The sequence below is a fragment of the Bos javanicus genome, chromosome 6 (genome assembly GCF_032452875.1).
Source record: "Bos javanicus breed banteng chromosome 6, ARS-OSU_banteng_1.0, whole genome shotgun sequence".
In the NCBI taxonomy this organism is placed as follows: Eukaryota; Metazoa; Chordata; class Mammalia; order Artiodactyla; family Bovidae; genus Bos; species Bos javanicus.
The window spans coordinates 71,267,476-71,292,159 of NC_083873.1; the positions used below are offsets into that span (position 1 = coordinate 71,267,476).

Below are 24,684 nucleotides of genomic sequence, written 5' to 3' on the forward strand. Positions count from 1 at the left end.
CAGAAAGTGAAGAGGAACTCAAAAGCCTCTTGATGAAAGTCAAAGTGGAGAGTGAAAAAGTTGGCTTAAAGCTCAACATTTAGAAAATGAAGATCATTTCATCCTGTCCCATCACTTCATGGGAAATAGATGAGGAAACAGTGTAAACAGTGTCAGACTTTACTTTGGGGGGCTCCAAAATCACTGCAGATGGTGACTGCAGCCATGAAATTCAAAGACGCTTACTCCTTGGAAGGAAAGTTATGACCAACCTAGATAGTATATTCAAAAGCAGAGACATTACTTTGCCAACAAAGGTCCGTCTAGTCAAGGCTATGGTTTTTCCTGTGGTCATGTATGGATATGAGAGTTGGACTGTGAAGAAGGCTGAGCGCCGAAGAATTGATGCTTTTGAACTGTGGTGTTGGAGAAGCCTCTTGAGAGTCCCTTGGACTGCAAGGAGATCCAACCAGTCCATTCTGAAGGAGATCAGCCCTGGGATTTCTTTGGAAGGAATGATGCTAAAGCTGAAACTCCAGTACTTTGGCCACCTCATGCAAAGAGTTGACTCATTGGAAAAGACTCTGATGCTGGGAGGGATTGGGGGCAAGAGGAGAAGGGGACGACAGAGGATGAGATGGCTGGATGGCATCACTGACTCAATGGACGTGAGTCTGAGTGAACTCCGGGAGTTGGTGATGGACAGGGAGGCCTGGCGTGCTGTGATTCATGGGGTCACAAAGAGTCGGACACAACTGAGCAACTGATCTGATCTGATGGCTTTTCCTTTGCTTTTTATTCCCCCACCCGACTCCAAGTTGGGCTTCCTTGGTGGCTCAGACAGAAAGAATCTGCTTACGATGCGGGAGACCTGGGTGCTATCCCTGGAGGAGGGCATGGCAACCCACTCCAGTATTCTTGTCTGGAGAATTCCATGGAAGAGCCTGGCGTCCATGGGGTGAGAGAGAGTCAGACACAACTGAGCAACTAAGCACAGCTCACTCCGAGTTAAGTGAACAAGGCTCCAACAGAATCGGCTAGAGAAACTGGAATGACTAAGGAGAGACTGGTATCTCTTCCCTTTCAGATTTGTTGATCCGCCCTGCATCTACCTGTGTGAACAGGAAGATAGAGACTTGGGGAGAAACAGTTGGAGGAAGTGGGCTAAAGTGTACTCCTACAGTTTGGCATGGCCATGAAGTTTCTACAGAGTCCATCCATGCTGATAGAAAGTACTGTCCAGGTTTGAACCATTTTGACACCTACTGGGAAAAGAAATTCTAGCAACAAGAGGCAGGATATACTTCAAGGAGTGGGAACTGAGAGAGATCAAGAGAGAGAGAGAGCCGCAGGCTGATCTCATATCAAGGAACTGTGCAGTGGAGTGGCTGCCTCTGAGTTTCTAGGAGAACTCAATGTGCCCATTAAAGAGCGAACACTTTAATGCAATATGGATAGTACTTACCTAGTTAAGAGAAATGTATGTCTTTCTTCCCTAGTCTCCCTTCCAGTCCCCAACACCACAGAAGATGGGTCTTGAAAAGAGAGGGAAATAATTGGCTAAAAACAACTCCACCTTCCCTCTTGAGTTCCTGAATCACAAGGTCAGCCATAGAACATTTGCCTGGGAACTGATATTGAAGCTTGAAACTAGACAGACTTTTAATAACCAAAAGTGTGAAAGAAGAGTTAAAGAATATGCTCAAGATGTCTTTAGGGGACTTGCTACCAGTGCTGCTTAATCACCTAAGGATTTCATTAAAACAAAAATTGCAGTTCAGCTAGGCTGGGATGAGGCCAGAGACTGCATTTCTAACAAGCTCCCTGGGGATGCTGCTGATTCTAGGATCACACTTTGACAAAATAGGCACTATACAGCAGGAGAGGGAGTTTCAATGGTTGGCAGAAAAGAACAGAGAAAAATATTAGGAAGGTTATATGAAATACACATTTTTGTAGATCAAAAACATTTGAATATTTAAAATTTCCCAAAAAAATCACAAAAATTCATTCAATAAAATGTGAAACACATTATTAAATAATTTCCCCACATTCTAACAAATACTTATACCCCACTTAAATAAGAATGTATAAATCAAGTAGGATATGAACTAGTACTGATCTACACTGGCAAGCATGAGTACTTGCTAGAAGCGTGTGTTTGTGTGCATTATTTGAAAAAGGCTGAGGCTGGAATCAAAACCAGCCACCTCTATTATGCTATAATTTTATGAATTTTACAAATGTTTAAGTTTTCATGAACTGTGCTTATGTATAGAAACTACTGCCACCTGGTGGATTTGAGTTAAAAAAAAGAAGTATGAATCTTTTTATTCAAACATCTTAAATACTATTACTACTTCCTCTGCTAATTTTAACTCAAAAAAGAAAATAGGTAAATATGATGGATTTACTAAAAAAAAAATTGCATTTGGGGGAACCTTTTGCATTCGGTTTCAATTGGAAGGGAAATAATGAATGCTAGTTGCTTAGCTGGGTCTGACTCTTTGCGACCCCATGGACTGTAGCCCACCAGGCTCCTCTGTCTGTGGGACTCTTCAGGCCAGAACACTGGAATGGATTGCCATTCCCTTCTCCAGGGGATCTTTCAGACCCAGGAATTGAACCTGGGTCTCCCACATTGCAGGCAGATTCTTTACCACCTGAGCCACCAGGGAAGTCAGGGAAATAATGTCTATACTTATATGCATTAGATGGCATTAAAGTTACATTTTAACTTTATGATTAATATGGTTTTTCCTTTAATTTCCACAGCTGTTTTATTGTCAATAGGAATCTTTCCATCCATTTTGTTAAAGACTCTTAGAAGTTGGACCTTATAGGTAATTATTTCTCTGATATGTGTGCTAACGCTATAATAAAGACCATTGTGTGCAACTCCCAACTTTGCTTCTCAACGTTTCCTCCCTTCATCCAAATGTGTATATTTTCAAAAGCCTTTCTTTGCTATCTCAGAAGAGGGTCTTCCTAATTCTTTACAAAGTTAGATCATTTGATTTTACCTTATCTGATAAAATAAATTATTACCACCTAACTCAGTGTGCTTGCCTTGAGAATCCCAGGGACAGGGGAACCTGGTGGGCTGCTGTCTATGGGGTCGCACAGAGTTGGACACGACTGAAGTGACTTAGCAGCAGCAGCAGCAACTCAGTGTGTGCTGAAAAGCAGAGTAAGCTGACAAGATTCGTATAGTCAAGGCTACGGTCTTCCCAGCAATCACGTTCAGCTGTGAGAGCTGGACCGTGAAGAAGGCAGAACACTAATGAATCGATGCCTTCGAACAGTGGTGCTAGAGAAGACTCCTGAAAGTCCCTTGGACAGCAAGGAGATCAAACCAGTCAATCTTAAGGGAAATCAACCCTGAATACTCATTGGAAGGAGGACTGATGCTGAAGCTGAAGCTCCAGTATTTTGGTCACCTGATGCAAACAGTTGATCTACTGGAAAAGTCCCTGATGCCAGGAAAGACTGAGGGCAGGAGAAGAAGAGGGTGCCAGAGGATGAGATGGCCAGATGGCATCACTGATGCAATGGACATGAACTTGGGCAAACTTTAGGAGATGGTGAGGGACAAGGAGGCCTGGTGTGCTGCAGTCCATGAGATCGTAAACAACTGGGCGACTGAACAACAACAACTCAATCTGTATTTAACTTTCCCTCCACTTCATCATTCTCTGCTGCCTCTATGATCCCTATCTACCCCTAAGAACACCAAATACCCTTTTCTGACTTCATGTTAAATTGCCTCGTGCATGCTAAGTCGCTTCAGTCACGTCCGACTCTGTGCAACCCTATGGGCTGTACCCACCAGGCTCCTCTGTCCATGGAATTCTCCAGGCAAGAATACTGGAGTGGGTTGCCATTCCCTTCTCCAGGGGATTTTCCTAACCCAGGGATTGTCTCTCATGTCTCCTGCACTCTTTACCACTAGCACCACCTGGGAAGTCCTAAATTGCCTCAGTTTTCACCAATTTATTTTTGTAATCTAATCACTTAAACTTAGTCTGGATTCTCTCAAACACATCAGTGAATACCCAAAATCACAATGATGGGTCACCAGTACAAACAAACTAGAAGACTAGAATGTGTTGTTAAACAATTACATGCTGTATTTAACACCATTTTCTCTAAAAGTGGTGTCAGTTATTAATCCAAGATTAAAACATGCTGCAGGTTCTGTAGTGTTATTTTCTCATGATGAATTCTTCTGAGATTACTATCAAAAGATATGTAAGCCTCACAATATACTTTTCTCACTTCTCATGATTTAGAAACTTACATGTTATACAGGTCTAATGATTCAATCACCTGTCTACTTAGTAAGCTAATACTTTCTAAAAATAATAGAACTATTAAAAATTATAACGAGTAGAGATGTTTCCTAGTACTTTTTAGAATCTTTAAATTGCATTTTTCCATTGAGTGCTTAATTTTTTTAATAGGTAAGAGACTTCATAGAAAAAGCATATGGTCATAAATTTAAGTATTTTCACTCAGAGCCTCTAAATAATAGACTTTAATATTTATTAAAGTAAATTAAATTCCATCATTCTTTTTCATCATTTTTATTCACATGCCTTTTTGGAAGTGATTATGTAACACAGAGGACTTGTAATATATTTGTTATTGTCCAAAAAGGAGCAGAAAAAGGATAAAGTACAGAAAAATATTAAGGGTTCATGACAAATTCTAGTTTTGTTGGAGGCAATAAATATTCTGAAATATCTGGAAGTTTTTGTAATTACATATAAGCTATAATTCTAATATGAAAATGAAAATAAATTTATTTATAAATATTCTGATCTCTGATTATAAAGGCAATGACAAAAACACTCCATATATAAACACTTTAAAGCTGTTTATTAAATATTTCTATTTGGTATCTTCACTGTCACTGTTTGAGCTATCAGAGTCACCATAAATAGAAGTGTTTCTAATTGAAGATACCATCACATCTACAATGGCTTTTTTGGGGTTTTCTTCCAAATCAGTCTGTATTGCTCCAACTTCTGCTAGCTTCCATTCAAGTTCTGCAAAAAATAACCCATCAATAAATCAGATAAAATCTTGGAACATCTATATGAAACAGAAGTTGACTCCAATAAAATTAATGTGGAAACAATGATATATTTAGAACTAAATTACAATGAAGTACTATGTCAAAAAACATTGGATATAGCAGAGTTATACGTAAAGAGAGAAATTATGGCTAACATTTATTTTTAAATGACTGAAAATAGTGCTTTGAAAGTACAAATCAAAGAGCTAGAAAAAAAATTAATGTAAATCAAAGGAAAGCAGAAAGAGGGATATAATGAAGAAGAGACTTTAGCAAAGGCTGAAAAGCAAAAGCAAGAGAGGTGACTAACAAAATCACAAGTTGGTTCTTTGAAGAGACTAATAGACACACCTTAGGCAAAAAAGATCACAAGAACAAGAAACAAACTAAACAACATAAAGAATTATATGGGGGCAAAACCAAGATAAAGGTTTTAAAGCCATGAGACTACTATGAGAAAAAAGTATGCCAATACATTTGAAAATTTTAGTGGGAAAACCGCAACAAAAAAGTGTGAATTATGTGAACATATTTAAGAGCAAAACTGAAAAAACTGAACTGATAACAAAAACCTCCCAATCCTGCAAACTGCTTATTTTGTTAAAATTTATTCCTAAGCACTGTGTAAATGAACAGAACATTTGTGAGGAAAATTACAAAATAAACTTAAGAGGAAAATTACAAAATATAATACAATTGGCCCTTGAACAGTTCAAACAGGTTTGAACTGCAGAGGTTTGCAGGTATGTGGATTTTTTCAATAAATTCATATTATAGGTCTACACAATCCATAGTTGTTTGAATCCACAGATGCAGAATTGCAAGTACAGAGAGCCAACTCTAAAATTATGTGTGGATTTTTCACTTCGTGGGGGTCAATACTCATAACTCTTGCGCTGTTCAAGGGCCAATGGTAAATACATTATATTTATGAAGAAAGTTACCAAAAAAAAGAAGATCAAAATTAATGACAAACTATATCTTATTCATGGACAGGAATATTCACTATTATTAGGATATCAAGTCTTCAACAATTAATCTTTAAATGTGATTCTAATAAATAACCAACAGGATTTTTCAGACTAATTCCAACATTTATATTACATTTTGAAAAGACTTGCCCTACTAGAGACAGCTAAATTGTTAGGAAGGTAGAGTCATTAACATAGTACTATACTGATTCAGGGATAGACAGAACAGACCACTGGAACATAGTAGAAACTTCAGAAACAGATTGAAGCATCTTTTTTTTAATCCTGAAAATGACATAGGAGATATCAAAAGTCAGTGGGGGGAAGACACCTCACATACATTAAGATACATTTTTTTCTTAAATAGTAATTACTATTTAAGAAAAAAAGGGAACGAACAGGTGTTGCTAAGGATGTAGAAAAATTAGAACTTCTCTGCATTGTTGGTGGGAGTGCTAGATGTGCAGCCCCTGGGGAAACAGTATGCTGTTGCTCAAAAATTAAAGTAGAACTGTTATCAGATCAGATCAGATCAGTCGCTCAGTCGTGTCCGACTCTTTGCGACCCCATGAATCGCAGCACGCCAGGCCTCCCTCTCCATCACCAACTCCCGGAGTTCACTCAGACTCACGTCCATCGAGTCAGTGATGCCATCCAGCCATCTCATCCTCTGTCATCCCCTTCTCCTGCCCACAATCCCTCCCAGCATCAGAGTCTTTTCCAATGAGTCAACTCTTCGCATGAGGTGGCCAAAGTACTGGAGTTTCAGCTTTAGCATCATTCCTTCCAAAGAAATCCCAGGGCTGATCTCCTTCAGAATGGACTGGTTGGATCTCCTTGCAGTCCAAGGGACTCTCAAGAGGCTTCTCCAACACCACAGTTCAAAAGCATCAATTCTTCGGCGCTCAGCCTTCTTCACAGTCCAACTCTCATATCCATACATGACCACAGGAAAAACCATAGCCTTGACTAGACGGACCTTTGTTGGCAAAGTAATGTCTCTGCTTTTGAATATGCTATCTAGGTTGGTCATAACTTTCCTTCCAAGGAGTAAACGTCTTTGAATTTCATGGCTGCAATCACTGTCTGCAGTGATTTTAGAGCCCAGAAAAATAAAGTCTGACACTGTTTCCACTGTTTCCCCATCTATTTCCCATGAAGTGATGGGACACGATGCCATGATCTTCGTTTTCTGAATGTTGAGCTTTAAGCCAACTTTTTCACTCTCCACTTTGACTTTCATCAAGAGGCTTTTGAGTTCCTCTTCACTTTCTGCCATAAGGGTGGTGTCATCTGCATATCTGAGGTTATTCATATTTCTCCCGGCAATCTTGATTCCAGCTTGTGTTTCTTCCAGTCCAGTGTTTCTCATAATGTACTCTGCATATAAGTTAAATAAACAGGGTGACAATATACAGCCTTGACGTACTCCTTTTCCTATTTGGAACCAGTCTGTTGTTCCATGTCCAGTTCTAACTGGTGCTTCCTGACCTGCATACAGGTTTCTCAAGAGGCAGATCAGGTGGTCTGGTATTCCCATCTCTTTCAGAATTGTCCACAGTTTATTGTGATCCACACAGTCAAAGGCTTCGGCATAGTCAATATAGCAGAAATAGATGTTTTCCTGGAACTCTCTTGCTTTTTTGATGATCCAGCGGATGTTGGCAATTTGATCTCTGGTTCCTCTGCCTTTTCTAAAACCAGCTTGAATATCAGGAAGTTCACGGTTCAGGTATTGCTGAAGCCTGGCTTGGAGAATTTTGAGCATTACTTTACTAGCGTGTGAGATGAGTGCAATTGTGCGGTAGTTTGAGCATTCTTTGGCATTGCCTTTCTTTGGGATTGGCATGAAAACTGACCTTTTCCAGTCCTGTGGCCACTGCTGAGTTTTCCAAATTTGCTGGCATATTGAGTGCAGCACTTTCACAGCAACATCTTTCAGGATTTGGAATAACTCAACTGGAATTCTATCACCTCCACTAGCTTTGTTCGTAGTGATGCTTTCTAAGGCCCACTTGACTTCACATTCCAGGATGTCTGGCTCTAGGTCAGTGTTACACCATCATGATTATCTAGGTCGTGAAGATCTTTTTTGTACAGTTCTTCTGTGAACTGTTATATGATCCAGCAATTCTACTTCTGACTATACACTCAAAGGCACTAAAAAGGGGGACCAGAATAGATTATGCATATCCATGTTCTCAGCAGCATTATTGACCATAGCCACAAGGTAGAAGCAACAAATATGTCCATCAACAGATTAATGGGTCTGCCCTGTAGCTCAAAGGGTAAAGAATCTGCCTGCAACGCAGAAGACCCAGGTTCGATCCCTGGGTTGGGAAGATCCTCTGGAGAAGGGAATGGCAACCCACTCCAGTATTCTTGCCTGGAGAATCCCATGGACAGAGGAGCCTAGCAAGTTACAGTTCATGGGATTGCAAAGAGTCAGAATGACTGAGTGACTAGCACTACACTAAATGTACTATAAAAAATACAATGGAATATTATTCAGACTTAAAGTTTTAAAAAGGAAGCAAATGCTGACACGTACTACAATACAGATTAATCTTGAGGATGTTGTGCCAAGTAAAATAAGCCAGTCACAAAAGGACAAAACTGCCTAATTCATTTATATGATGTACTTTGAGAGTAGTCAAATTCAGAATTAGAAAGTAAAATGGTGGTTGCCAGGGGCTAGAGAGAGCAGAGAATAAAGAGTTACTTTTTAAGGATATAGAGTTCCAACTCTTTGCAAAATGCAAAGAGTTCTTGAGATGGATAATGGTGATGATGGCACAACAGTGAAAATATACTTAATATCACTTAACCATATACTTTGGGCTTCCCTGATAGCTCAGTTGATAAAGGATCCACCTGCAATGCAGGAGACCCTGGTTCAATTCCTGGGTCAGGAAGATCCACTGGAGAAGAGATAGGCTACCCACTCCAGTATTCTTGGGCTTCCCTGGTGGCTCAGCTGGTAAGGAATCCGCCTACAATGTGTGAGACCTGGGTTCGATCTCTGGGTAGGGAAGATCCCCTGAAGAAGGGAAAGGCTACCCATTCCAGTATTCTGGCCTGGAGAATTCCATGGACTGTATATGGGGTTGCAAAGAGTTGGACACAACTGAGAGCCTTTCACTAACCATGTACTTTAAAATGATTAAATAATATAACTTATTTATTCATAATTAAGTTCTGGATATATAATTTATTGCAGGGTAACAATAACTAATAATACTGTATTCTAAGTTTTTAATCATTCAAATGATGAATTTCATGTTATGTGTATTTTTAAATAATTTAAATTTTTTTTCAGGTATTACAATTTTAAAAAGTAGAGTCCGGATAACACACTACTCATGATAGTGACTGCTTAGTGAGGCAGGGAGGGGAATAGAACTAGGAATGGAAATATAGGCAACTTCAACATCTGTACTGATTATTTCAATAATAAACAAATAGCTGAAGGAAACATGAACAAATGTTCACATTTGTTATTTTGGGTAATGATTACGTGAATATTTTCTATATTATTGTTTGTATACTTATATATTTTTTAAATTAAGAGGATAAGGCACAACAGATGGCCAACAAATATATGCATAGATGCTCAACAATGCTCATTATAAGAAAAATGCAAATCAAAACCACAATGAGTTATCACCTCACACCAGTCATAATGGCCATCATTAAAAAAATCTACAAACAATAAATGCTGAAGAGGATGTATTGAAAAGGGAACCCTCTTGCACTGTTGGTGGAAATGAAATTGATTCAACCACCATGGAACAACAGACTGGTCCCAAATAGGAAAAGGAGTACGTCAAAGGCTGCATATTGTCACCCTGCTTATTTAACTTATATGCAGAGTACATTATGAGAAACGCTGGGCTGGAAGAAACACAAACTGGAATCAAGATTGCCGGGAGAAATATCAATAACCTCAGATATGCAGATGACACCACCCTTTTGGCAGAAAGTGAAGAGGAACTCAAAAGCCTTTTGATGAAAGTGAAAGTGGAGAGTGAAAAAGTTGGCTTAAAGCTCAACATTCAGAAAACGAAGATCATGGCATCCAGTCCCATCACTTCATGGGAAATAGATGTGGAAACAGTGGAAACAGTGTCAGACTTTATTTTTGGGGCTCCAATATCACTGCAGATGGTGACTGCAGCCATGAAATTAAAAGACGCTTACTCCTTGGAAGGAAAGTTATGCCAACCTAGATAGTATATTCAAAAGCAGAGACATTACTTTGTCAACAAAGGTCCGTCTAGTCAAAGCTATGGTTTTTCCAGTGGTCATGTATGGACGTGAGAGTTGGACTGTGAAGAAGGCTGAGCACCGAAGAATTGATGCTTTTGAACTGTGGTGTTGGAGAAGACTCTTAAGAGTCCCTTGGACTGCAAGGAGATCAGCTCTGGGATTTCTTTGGAAGAAACGATGCTAAAGCTGAAACTCCAGTACTTTGGCCACCTCATGCGAAGAGCTGACTCATTGGAAAAGACTCTGATGCTAGGAGGGATTGGGGGCAGGAGGAGAAGGGGACGACAGAGGATGAGATGGCTGGATGGCATCACTAACAGATGGTGAGTCTGAGTGAACTCCGGGAGTTGGCGATGGACAGGGTGGCCTGGCGTGCTGCGATTCATGGGATCGCAAAGAGTTGGATACAACTGAGTGACTGAACTGACTGACTGAACTGAACTGATGGAGAACAGTATGGAGAAACCTTAAAAAACTAGGAACAGAAACAGAACTACCATATGACCCGGAAATCCCACTGCTGGGTATATATCTTGTGAAAACCATAACTGAGACAGACACATGTACACCAATGTTTGCTGCAACACTTTTTACAATAGCTAGGACATGGAAGCAGCCTAGATGTCCATTGACAGATGAATGGATACAGAAATTGTGGTACATATATACAATGGAATGTTACTCAGCTTTAAAAAAGAATGCATTTGAGTCAGTCCTAATGAGGTGGATGAACCTAGAGCCTACTGTACAGAGTGAAGCAAGTCAGGAAGAGAGACACAAAGCCTGTATATTCATGCGTGTGTATGGAATGTAGTGAGATGGTACTGATGAACCTGTTTGCAGGGCAGCAGTGGAGACACAGATAGAACAGACATGTGGACACTGTGTGTGTGTGGGAGGTGACTTCAGAGAGAGGCATGGAAACATGCACATTATGATATGACGCAGGGAGCTCAACCCAGTGCTCTGTGAAAGCTGAGAGGGGTGGGATGGGGTGGGAGATGGGAGGAAGGTTCAAGAGGGAGGAGACATATGTGTACCTGTGACTGATTCATGTTGATGAGTGGCAGAAACCAGTACAATATTATAAAGCGAATATCTTGCAATAAAAATTTAGAAAAATATACTAAATAAATTTAAGCCCTTAACAAAAAAAAAGAGGATAAGGCACAGGCTGAAAAGTAAGATGGTAAAATAGAGAGGGAAGGAAAACTCTGAAACAATTATAATTCTGGAAGTCTTACTAAGGCCAAAAACAGTTTTAGGGGAATGATAGAGTGAAAGAAAGACTGTTAAAAATAGCCATTCACAGTGGCTTTAATACAATGGTAGGAGAAAAGATTTTAATCATACAGAATTATATCAACTCCAAGAAATGACTAACTGAAGAGTTGGGTCTTAGAACTAAGTTTGGAAGTAAACATTACTGTGACCCCATGGTTTGTAGCCAACCAGGCTCCTCAGTCCATGGAATTTTCCAGGTAAGAGTGCTGGAGTGGGTTGCCATTTCCTTCTCCAGGGGATCTTCCCAACCCAGGGATCGAACCCAGGTCTCCGTTACTACAGGCAGACGCTTTACCGTCTGAGCCACCAGGGAAGCATCTAAACATGTTGGAGAACGTAAAACTATAAAGCCCTTTGCTATGTACTATGAAAAAGAAAACAGTAGAAGGCATAGTCCTTGCACCTGTTAGGGAGACAAAACTCAAAGGGAATGGGTTAACCAACAAAATCTGAGAATATGTAGATAAATGGAAAATAAGTTGTGTATAGAATATATGCTATAGAAATTCAGTAGAGAACATGAAAACAGATTATTAATTGGTCCAGCATCACATAATGGATCAAATGGAAACCTAAGAAGGAATAGGGTTTGGAACGAAGACTAAAGCAGGGTAGGGTATTTAGGGTACAGAGACAGAGTATGAAACAAGGTATTGGGTTGGCCAAAAAGTTCGTCCAGATTTTTGTAATATTTTATGGAAAAACCCAAACAAATTTTTTGGCCAACCCAATATAAAGGCACAAATGAGTTAAGTGTGTTTGAGATAGTGGTTGAATACCAGCTTGGTTGCAGCAGAAACTGCAGAAAACATTGAGGAATACAACTGGATAGATGGGCTGAAATTTTTAAGCATATGATTCTGAATTTTTAATGTGTTTGAAACAAAGAATCATTAAGGATTTAAGCAAGTGGGTGTTATGATAGTATTATTGTAGGAAAATTAATCTGAAGGCATATAAGAAGAAACTAGAAACAAGGGAAAAGCCTAATGTTTTATGAAAATAAATTTTCATGATATTTGTTAAGTTAGGTAAATTTTCTTAACAGGCAAATTTTAAAAGTAATATCATTACCTTCGAGCTTGAGATTTATCCCTCCACATTCTATAATTCCAATGAACTTGCCTTCTATCTGACCATTTTTATAAACAAAAATGGTTGGTAAACAATTGTCATGGTAGTGTTCAATACAGCTATTCGCGATGGCTTTAACAAATTTAGTTTCAGGAAACTTTCTTGCTAGGAGACTAAGATGCTGGTTAACCAACAAACACAATGGGATGCTAAAAAGAGAAACAATACACACAACATCTTTAAAAAAACAGGCTACTTATTTCAATCGAATAAAATAAGTAAAACATTTCCATGACAAAATATATCTTTAGATTTTCTTTCAATATAAGATTGCATCAATTGTAATCCTCTATTTTTACCTTTAGTAGTGATAAACTATAGAGTCTCTGATTTTCATTACAAAAACTGTTATAGCCTGGGAATGAAGCTTGCTACCATGGGAATTTGCAGCCTAACTAAGGCTAACCACATTTGACTTGGCAGCAGTGTAATCAAGTACAATGTAATTGAGGAACCAGTAAGTTCCTAGTTTATAGGACACTGAGGGGGAGGGGAGGAGAAAGAAAGGAAAAAAAAAAAAAACAGGACATTTCTAGGGGATCTTTAGCAGTTCTAAATTTAAACAAGGGGACCCAACTCTTGGTCATAGGTTATTTCCACACCAGAAGCTATCTCAAACTTCCTTGAATTCCTTTTACTCAAACTTCATCCACCCTTTTCTTTGACATGCTATATCATATTCCCCAACACCCAGAACTGTTCATTGGAAATTTAAAATTGATCAGAAATGTAACCAAAATCGCAAATTCTTCCAGCTCTATCCCTTAACTCTCATTACACTCATGTTTTAATTAGTCACTTTTCTCTATCACTCAATCACAGCTTTATTAAATTATTTCAAAGCTAATTCTCAGCTTTATCCCACACTCCTTCCATTTCCTATGGGACCATTCTTTATTTGTTATCCTATTTTCTTAAGCTATCCTTCTCTACTCTACATAAACATATTCAAAATACTAAAATTTTTTTAAAAAGTCCTTTCTCATTCTCTCTCCCTCTAATAACTACTCTTTCCTGGTCACAGCCCAGATGAAAAAAGATTTTAAAAATCTCTATGTCGTTCACTTCCCTTCTTAAATGGCTCTCCTTTTTTGATTGCTGTGATAATTTTTTCTATGAATTTCCTTTTTACTCCTTTGACTTACTCCTTATACCAATACCTCAAATGTAGATATTCCTTGTAACTATATCCTAGACCCTTTTCTCATTCTAGACACATTCACTGGGCATTCTTTAAAAAAAAACAAATGCTAAATTTGATACAAGTGTATTTCTCCTTCATCTTTGTATACATTTTCTCATCATTCATATGGAGCATATTTGAAACAATACAGTAGAGGAAAAATATTACTGTGAACCATGTTAATCAGAGAAAAGGTCTTTGTCTAACAGACAAAATTAGTACATTCTTCTCTTGAGATCTTCCCTGGTGGCTTAGATGGTAAAGCATCCGCCCGTAATGCGGGAGACCTGGGTTCGATCCCTGGGTTGGGAAGATCCCCTGGAGAAGGAAATGGCAACCCACTCCAGTATTCTTGCCTGGAGAATCCCATGGACGGAGGACCCTCATAGGCTATAGTCCATGGGGTCACAAAGAGTCAGACACGACTGAGCGACTTCACTTTCACTTCACTTTCTCTTGTATTACACCTTACATGTCCTTTCAATACATACATCCATATATATAGATAGATATACACATGAAATGTTTAGTTCGTCTCTTGTACTATATCATAAAAGCATCTTACTCCCATTCGTATTCTCAACTCCTGCAAACCATCACAGGTATAGTTGAAGTTGAAGCTCTCTTAAGTGAGTGGCTCATACCAGGACATACTGCATGCTGGACTTTATCCACTTTCCTCCTCTATGTTTGTTTATGCACACTGCGTATTTTATTATACTTAACAAATAAATAAAAGTGTGACAGCAAAAGTCACTGCAGTTCTGAAGAATATCAAATGCATGCTTTGGAGAAACATGATGAACGTGAATCACTTAGAAAAAAATTGTTGTGTAGCTCATTGTAAGCCAGAAAAATATAAATGTCAGAGGAATAATAAAGATTTCTGCACTCAAATTGCTTCATATGTACTTGTGAGTTCTTGCTCCATTTTAAACAAACTCTGAAAATGAAACCAATGGCAATATACTAGGTCTTATCAATATTGGGGGAAGACTTTGTATATTTTTTAATTTGTCTTCTCTTTGCCAGTTTCTGGCTTTTATCATCAATTTTTTTTTGCTAACCTTGTTTCACAAATTAGAAAAACTCAACAAAGTGAGTATAGAGGGAACAAATCTCAACATAATAAAGGCCTGATATGACACTGCTACTGCTAAGTCACTTCAGTCGTGTCCAACTCTGTGCGACCCCACAGACGGCAGCCCAACAGGTTCCCCCATCCCTGGGATTCTCCAGGCAAGAACACTGGAGTGGGTTGCCATTTCCTTCTCCAACGCATGAAAGTGAAAAGTGAAAGTGAAGTCGCTCAGTAGTGTCCGACTCTTAGCGACCTCATGGACTGCAGCCCACCAGGCTCCTCCGTCCATGGGATTTTCCAGGCAAGAGTTCTGGAGTGGGGTGCCATTGCCTTAGGACCACAGCTAATTTCATATTCAACAGTGAAAAGCTGAAAGTCTTTCCTCAAGATGAGGACCAAGGCAAGGATGCCCACTCTCACCAAACTTTAATTCAACATAATATTGGAAGTCCTAGCCAGAGCAAGAAAAAATAAATAAATAAAAGGCATCTAAATAGGAAAGAAAGAAGTAAAGCATGTCACTATGACATGGTATTATATTTAGAGAACCCTAAAGACTCTATCCAAAAAATGGTTAGAACTAATAAAAGAATTCATTAAAGTTGTAAGCTAAAAAATCAATACACAAAAGTCAGTTATGTTTCTATAACTAAGAATGAACTAAGTTTTGTTTCTATACACTATGAATCAGAAAGAGAAACAAAGAAAACAATCCCATTTGTAATTGCATCAGAAAGAATAAACTACCCAGGGGTAAAAAACATTTGAAAACTATAAGACATTAATGAAAAAAAGTGAAAAAGAAACAAACAAATGGAAAGATACTCTGTGCTCATGGATTGGAAATATTCATATTACCCCCAATCAATCTACAGATTCAATACAATCCTCATCAAAATTCCAATGGAATTTTTCACAGAAATAGAACAAATAATCCTAAAACTTGTAAGGAATCACAATGAAATCCAAGTAGTCAAAGCAATCTTGAGAAAGAAGAACAAAATTGGAGGCCACATGTTTCCTGATATTAAACTGTATTATAAGGCTATAGTCATTAAAACATTGTGTAACCGATAGGAACACAAACACAAAGGAAAAAAAAACACAGAGATCAATGGAAAGCATGGACAGACCAAAAATAAACCCATACTTACATGGTCACTTAATCTATGACAAAGGAGGCAAAGAACACACAATGGGAATGAACAGTGTTGGGCAAACTGGACAGCAACACACATAAAAATGAGATTTGACCACTATCTTACATCATACACAAAAATAACTCAAAAAAGATTAGAGATATAAATATAAGACCTGAAACCACAGAACTCCTAAAAGAGAACATGGGCAATGACATAGATCTTGGTGATAATTTTTCGATTCTGACACCAAGAGCAAAAGCAATGAAAGCAAAAATAAGTGAAACTACATTATACTAAAAATCTTATGCACAGCAAAAGAAAACCATCAACAAAATGAAAGGCAACCTACTGAATGGGAGAAAATATTTGTAAAACATATACCTGATAAGGAGTTGATATCTAAAACATATAAAAGAACTCATAAAATTCAATAGCAAAACCCAAAATAATCTGATTTAAAAATGGGCATAAGATCTGAATAGACATTTTTCTAAAGAAGATATACAGATGGCCAACAGGTACATAAAAATATACTCAACATCATTAATCACCAGGGAAATGCAAATGAAAACCACAGTGAGATATCACTTCACACCTGTTAGAATGGCTATTATTAAAAAGACAGGAAATAACAATGCAGCAAGGATGTGGAAAAAAGAGAATTCTTGTGCACTATTTGATGGGAATGTAAACTGGTTCAGCCACTATGGAAAACAGTATAGAAGTTCCTCAAAAAATTACAAATAGAAGTACCATATGGTCTAGCAATTCCATCTCTGGCTATTTAGTTGGTGAAAAAACACTAACCTGAGAAGATATATGTACCCCCATATTCATTGTAGCATTATTTACAATAGTCAAAATACATAAACAATCCAAGTGTCTATCAGTGGATGAATGGACAAAGAAATTGCAGTATATATACAACTGAATATTATTCAGCCGTTAAAAAGAATGAAATTTTCTCATTTGGGACAACATGGATATACCTATAGGGTATTATGATAAGTGAAATAACTTAGAGAAAGACAAATGCCATATGATCTCTCTTACATGTGGAATCTAGAAGGCTGCCAGAGGGTGGGAGAAGCGGATAAAGGGGGACCAAAAGTAAAAAAGCCGAAGCAGAGAATCACACAAAAATATCTTTTTTAATTTAAATATTTTCTTTTCATCTGACATATATAAACATACATTAATTTAGTAATCTTTGATATTGGCTCGGGAGCTTCTCATCTACAGCTTTTCTCATCTAAACTATACAATAATGCATTGTCTTCCATATCTTCTTAGTGCATGCAGGTCTCATAGGTATATGCATGGATGATTCATTTTGCCGTGAATAGAAGCTAATACTACATCGTAAAGCAAGTATGTTGTTCAGTTTCTACATCACATCCGACTCTTTGTAACCCAATGGACAGCAGCATATCTGGCTTCCCTGTCCTTCACTATCTCCTGGAGTTTGCCCAGACTCATGTCCATTGAGTTGGTGATGCTATCAAACCATCTCATCCTCTGTCCTATTCTTCTCCTCCTGCCCTGTAATTCTAGTAAAAATTAATTTAGAAAAAGAAATCATCTTAACACTAAGTGATGTTATATATCAATTTATGTAACAAAAAGCTAAGAAAAACAAAGTGCATACAGTTTAATTTATATTTCAGAATATATATATATAGACAGATAAGTACAACTTGTTACAAATCTAGATACTACTTTATTTTACTGGATGGCATACTTAAAGTAATATTAGAAATATGTACTACCTAACTCAAATCAGTTTTCCACATAAAACCATGACATTAATACTTTATAAGCTTTATTTTCCCTCAAATTGGTGAAGCCAATCCACAAATATCTAATTAGAAGAATTTGATGATTACTGTAAGAATAAGAGCTGAGTCAGCGGTATGACTCCACTTATGGGGCAGTGGTCTTAATGCAGGAGGCAGGTGGGAATTGGTGGTAGCAGTGAAAAGTATGAAATTAGGAGACTCTGGCACTATAGATTGTGGTGCAGGGAGAAAATGGTTGTTTGAAAGTTCAAACTTAGTGTTGGGGTTTGAGGGCCAGAATTTAACCGCAGAAGAACTTTTAAAAAATAAGCAAGACCTTTGATATCAGAAAACAACTTATGGGCCTAGCCATGAAATTTGAGGTACAAAATAGGCAATGGGGTATACAAACAAAGCTAGTGAAGGTGATGGAATTCCAGCTGAACTATTTCAAATCCTAAAAGATGATGCTGTTAAGGTGCTGCACTCAGTATGCCAGCAAATCTAGAAAACTCAGCAGTGGCCACTGGACTAGAAAAGGTCAGTTTTCATTCCAATACCAAAGAAAGACAATGCCAAAGAATGTTCAAATTACTGTATGACTGCACTCATTTCACATGTTAGCAAAGTAATGCTCAAATTTCTCCAAGCTAGGCTTCAGCAGTACATGAATCGAGAACTTTCAGATGTACAAGCTGGATTTAGAAAAAGCAAAGGAACCAAAGATCAAATTTCCAACATCTGCTCGATCATAGATGGAGAAGGCAATGGCAACCCTCTCCAGTACTCTTGCCTGGAAAATCCCATGGATGGAGGAGCCTGGTAGACTGCAGTCCGTGGGGTCGCGAAGAGTAGGACACGACTGAGTGACTTCACTTTCACTTTTCATGCACTGGAGAAGGAAACAGCAACCCACTCCAGTGTTCTTGCCTGGAGAATCCCAGGGACAGGGGAGCCTGGTGGGCTACCGTTAATGGGGTCACACAGAGTCGGACACGACTGAAGCGACTTAGCAGCAGCAGCAGCAGCTGGATCATAGAAAGAGCAAGGAAATCCCCAAAAAACATCTACTGGTTTATTGACTACACTAAAGCCTTTTACTGTGTGTATCACAACAAACTGTGGAAAATTCTTAAAGAGATGGGAATACCAGACCACCTTACCCATCTCCTGAGAAACCTGTACGCAGGTCAAGAAGTGACAGTTAGAAGCAGACATGGAACAACGGATTGGTTCCAAATTGGGAAAGGAATACGTCAAGGTTGTATATTGTCACCCTGCTTATTTAACTGATATGCAGAGTACATTATGCTAAATGTCAGGCTGGATGAAGCACAAGCTGGAATCAAGATTGCTGGAAGAAATACCAACAACCTCAGATATGCAGATGATACCACTTTAATGGTAGAAAGAGAAGAGGAACAACAACAACAAAAAGAACCTCTTAGGTGAAAGAGGAGAGTGAAAAAGCTGGCTTAAAACTCAACATTCAAAAACTAACATCACGGCATCTGGTCCCATCACTTCATGGTGACTAGATGGGGAAATAGTGGAAACAATGATAGATTTTATTTTATTCAACTCCAAAATCACTGTGGATTGTGACTGCAACCATGAAACTAAAAGACACTTGCTCCTTGGAAGAAAAGCTATGACAAACCTAGGCAGTGTATTAAAAAGCAGAGACATCACTTTACTGACAAAGGTATGTACAATCAAAGCTATGGTTTTTCCAGTAGTCATGTATGGATGTGAGAGTTGGACCATAAAGAAGGCTTGAGCACTAAATAATTGATGCTTTTGGCATGTGGCAAGTCAAAAAAAAATAAGCATAAGAGACTTGATACATCCAAATGCACTGCATGATCTCTGATTAGGGATCAAAATATATATATATATTATAGAAATATTATTATGATTATTCAAAAATATATGTATTTATGAAAGAGATTCTGAAGTTAGTTGGAGAGATTTGAGTTAAGGACTGGCTGGGTATTAGATGGGGCTTCTCTGATAGCTCAGATGGTAAAGAATCTGCCTGCAATGCTGGAGACACAGGTTCGGTCCCTATTAGGAATTATGGTTAATTTTGTTTGGTGAGAAAATGATATTATGGTTATATAGAAAAAAGCCCTTAGGATTTTGAAGATGCACGCTGAGATACTTAAGAGTAAAGCATCATGTAATTCATTTTGAAATGGTTCTACAAATACACACATATAAATATACAAACAAAACGATACAAATACGGCAACATGTTCATTGCTGAAATCTACCTAGCTGGTATGTAGGGTGCTCATTTTATCATTCTTCCTACTTTTTTCTATGTTTGAAATTTTCTATAAGCTTTTCAAATTAACTGACAAAGTACTTGTTTTTCTATTAAGTATGAGAAGTTCTTTAAGTTACACCTGAAAATATATTAAAATAATTTAGTCCCTGAAGCCAATGACTCTACACATATATTTTTCTTTTTTAATTGAAGTATAGCTGATTTACTTTGTTTTCTTGATTAGTCTTTGTTATATGCTTTATCCAACATTAAAACAAAAAATATGTATCTTAAAACATTAGAATATTAGATTTTTACAAAAAGCTACAGTAATTACCTTGATCTGTATAGATGAATTATAACCCACACATCTTTTTCTGCATTTGTGACTTCATTCACATACTGATTTCCAGAAATTTCTCTTAATTCCCCAAATTTTTGTTTTTTCTTGAGAGCTTTCCATTCCTGTAACCGCTTTTCTCTAGTTAAAAAAAATGAAATTACATAAAAATATTGTTATATTCTTAAGACTATTCCCATATACAGTAATAATCTAGGGATGTGAATGGAATGCTAGTACATATGAACCTCTTTAAAGAATAATAATTATTAATCATTTTACAATGGCAGCTACTCTTTTTACATGGTTATTTGCTTTATCATGGGATTATAAAATATAAGAAATTAGCTATTGATTTAAATTTATTTTTCTCTAAGACTAAGTCAATTATAGTTATTGAGAGCTTATTTAGACATTGGACCAATAAATTCTCGTATACAGATTAGATAAAGGAAGAGCATGCAGAACAATAATAACTAACATTTACTGACAGTTTACTATGTTTCCAGGCACTGTTTTCAGCATGTTTATTAATTTAACCTTGCAAAAGCTTAATAAAGTTAACACTATTATTATTGCCAATTATAAGCTCTTAGCTTTCACGCTAAACTTTCAGTTCAAAGTCTTTAGTGAACATGTATAATTACTTGTTATAGACATATTGCAGGTAGACAGATGATAAAGAACAGTGATTATGAGTATGAACTCTGTTGCTGCTGCTGCTAAGTCACTTCAGTCATGTCTGACTCTGTGTGACCCCATAGACGGGAGCCCACCAGGCTCCCCCAATCCCTGGGATTCTCCAGGCAAGAACACTGGAGTAGGTAGTATGAACTCTAAGGTCAGACTAAACTGGGTTTTAGAGTCAGCCCCCACTTACTAGTAGCATGGACATGGGCAAATTATTTAATCTTTCCAAGTTTCAGTTTAACTCCAATGTGAAAAAAACTAAAATCTGCTTGCCTGGGACTGTTCAAGATTAAATGTAAGCATATAGATTTCTTGGGGTGGTACCTAGCATCATCCCATGAGTGTTCAATAAACGTTGCCTAACTATTCATTTACTGTTGTTTAGTCATTAAGTCATGTCTGACTCTTTGTGACCCTCAAGGACTGTAGCCTGCCAGGCTCCTCTGTCCACAGGATTTCCCAGGCAAGAACGCTAGAGTGGGTTGCCATTTCCTTCTCCAAAGGATCTTCCTGACCCAGGAATCCAACCCACATCTCCTGCATTGGCAGGCAGATTCTTTACCACTAACCTACCAGGGAAGCCCTATTCATCTTATAGAGAACCTTAAAATGTTGTTAAACAACTCTCTCCTAATGTGCACACTTTGATTTAGTTGTTAAATACTTGAATTCATGAAGCGATTCCAAACGGTTCTGACATACCTACAAGTATCTTAAAAATTACTGACTCTTTTTTTTTTTTTTTAGTTTAGCACCATTTATTAAGTGATCTCAGCTGTTGTTGTAGCTGCTGCGTGTCAGCCTGTTCTTAAAACATAAAATGCTCTTCCAATTCCTCTTGTCCGGGACGGAAGGATCTTCCAGGTAGCACACCAACAGAACAAGAGACTCCGATGACGCCGGCTTCAATGACGGTGCCATCCAGAGAGGGAGAGGGTCATGGCACATTCAACCGCGGCTTCCAGAGGTCTTGAAAAAGGAGCCTTTGGGAGCCCAGCCTGCCTGGCATTTTGATGCTGTCGGTGTGGGTTTTGTATTCCATAATGGTGTTGGGAGGTAGGTTAAGCACTCGCCGAAGCGTATCCCGTATGCGGGCCGTGGTGGCTTGATCGCTGGCAGTCTTATTCCATATGGAAATAATGTCCTCCTGAAAGCGGACAGAGACCACAGCCCCGCAGATCTCCTCCCCAACCATGAACTGTTCCCCCAGCATAGCCAAGATGAGATTCTCCCAGCAGCGGGATGCCAAGCCCTTCCGCAGTCGAATTATCCACTTTCCGCCATTTTTATTTGCATCATCCTCCCACATGGGTTTAATTCCTTCTTTGAAGAGATGGAAGTCGCTGTGGCCTGTCAAGTCCCCGGGACGCACCATGTGGCTGTAAAACCTCCAGAACTGCTCCACAGAGGCAAAGGTGCCAATCTGTTTGATATTCTGTTCATAGCTCTGTGAGCTGGTGGGACGGCCGGGGGTTCTCCTGGAGTACCAAAAAGTGTAGTTATACTGCAGGGGGTGCTCGGCCGGCCCAGGGACGACAGCCTTCCTCTTGCTGCTGCTCTGACTCTTGTCTCGTTCCGTTTTTTCCTTCTCACCATCTTTCTGTGTGCTGTTTTCTTCATTCTGATCATGGTCCCCACTGTCATCATCTTTCAATGCGTCGAACTTGTTGTTCATCCTCTCGCCGCCACCGTCGCCACTGCCTCACGAAGTGACTTCCGCTCCCCCAGGTCCCTACTGACTCTTATATATAAGAGTCTAAGGTATCTGAGAGTACTTACTCCCTTGCTTTTTCTCTCATTCACTGCTGGTGAGAATGCAAAGTGGTACAGCCACTTTGGAAGACAGTTTGGCAGTTTCTTTACAAAACTATACACATTCTTACCATATGGTCCAGTTATTAAGCACCTTGGTATTCACTTAGAGGAGTTGAATACATGTCCACACAAAAACCTTCACAGAGATGTTTACGGCAGCTTTACTCATAACTGCCAAAAGTTTAAGCAACCAAAATGTCCTTTAGGAGGTGAATGGATAAATAAACTCTGATATATCCAGATAATAGAGTATTATTCAGTGCTAAAAAGAAAGAAGTTAATAAGCCATGGAAAGACATGGAGAAACTTTAAATGCATATTATTAAGTGAAAGATGCCAATCTGAGGAGGTTATACACTGTACAACAGTCTGAAGAAGGCAAAACTGTAGAGACAATAAAAAGATCGGGGGTTGCCAGCAGTTGGCAGGGGAGAGGGATGAACAGGTTGACTACAGAAGATATTTAGGGCAGTGAAAATAATCTGAATGGTACCATGCTGCTGCTGCTGCTGCTAAGTTGCTTCAGTCGTGTCCAACTCTGTGCAACCCCATAGACGGCAGCCCACCAGGCTCCCCCGTCCCTGGGATTCTCCAGGCAAGAACACTGGAGTGGGTTGCCATTTCCTTCTCCAATGCAGGAAAGTGAAAAGTGAAAGGGAAGTCACTCAGTCGTGTCTGACTCTTAGCGACCCCATGGACTGCAGCCCACCAGGCTCCTCCGTCCATGGGATTTTCCAGGCAAGAGTACTGGAGTGGGGTGCCATTGTCTTTTCTGGGAAAGGAGTATATCAAGGCTGTATATTGTCACCCTGCTTATTTAACTTATAGGCAGAGTGCATCATGCGAAATCCTGGGCTAGATGAAGCACAAGCCAGAATCAAGACTGCCAGGAGAAATATCAATAACCTCAGATATGCAGATGACATCACCCTTAAGGCAGAAAGAGAAGAGGAACTGAAGAGCCTCTTGATGAAGGTGAAAGAGAAGAGTGAAAAAGCTAGCTTAAAACTCAAACATTCAAAAAACTAAGATCATAGCAGCCGGTCCCATCACTTCATGGCAAACAGATGGAACAATGCAAACAGTGACAGACTATTTTTGGGGGCTACAAAATCACTACAAATGGTGCCTGCAGACATGAAATAAAAACACACTTGCTCCTTGGAAGAAAAGCTATGACCAACCTAGACAGCATATTAAAGAGCAGAGACATTACTCTGCTGACAAAGGTCTGTCTAGTCAAGGCTTTGGTTTTTCCAGTAGTCATGTACGGATGTGAGAGCTGGACCATAAAGAAGGCTGAGCACTGAAGAATTGATGCTTTTGAACTGTGGTGTTGGAGAAGATTGTTCAGAGTCCCTTGCACTGCAAGAAGACCAAACTAATCAATCCTAAAGGAAATTAGTCCTGAATATTCATTGGAGGGACTAATGCTGAAACGGAAACGCCATTACTTTGGCCACCTTATGCGAAGAACTGACTCACTGGAAAAGACCCTGATGCTGGGAAAGACTGAAGGCAGGAGGAGAAGAGAACGACAGAGGATGAGTTGGTTGGATGGCATCACCAACTTGATGGACATGACTTTGAGCAAGCTCCAGAAGTTGGTGATGGACAGCAAGGCCTGGTGTGCTGCAGTCTATGGGGTTGCAAAGAGTCGGACAAA

General features: G+C 38.9%; 2 protein-coding genes across 2 annotated transcripts in view; both read right to left on the reverse strand.

Annotated features, from left to right (window-relative positions):
- Nucleotides 1-4,839: 4,839 nt before the first annotated feature.
- The window catches only part of PDCL2 (phosducin like 2), a 35,725-nt gene continuing 15,880 nt past the window's right edge, over nucleotides 4,840-24,684 (reverse strand). Inside the window, exons 4-6 of the mRNA XM_061420208.1 lie at nucleotides 20,511-20,654; nucleotides 12,658-12,866; nucleotides 4,840-5,030 (exon numbers count right to left, since the gene is read on the reverse strand). Of these exons, the coding sequence (XP_061276192.1) occupies nucleotides 4,873-5,030; nucleotides 12,658-12,866; nucleotides 20,511-20,654 (511 nt within the window). The 3' untranslated portion in view covers nucleotides 4,840-4,872. The remainder of the gene's footprint in view (nucleotides 5,031-12,657; nucleotides 12,867-20,510; nucleotides 20,655-24,684) is intronic.
- LOC133249561 (eukaryotic translation initiation factor 4E type 2-like) lies at nucleotides 21,922-22,948 on the reverse strand. The gene has a single exon (XM_061420205.1). The coding sequence runs from the start codon at nucleotides 22,876-22,878 to the stop codon at nucleotides 22,141-22,143; it is 738 nt and encodes a 245-aa protein (XP_061276189.1). The 5' UTR covers nucleotides 22,879-22,948; the 3' UTR covers nucleotides 21,922-22,140.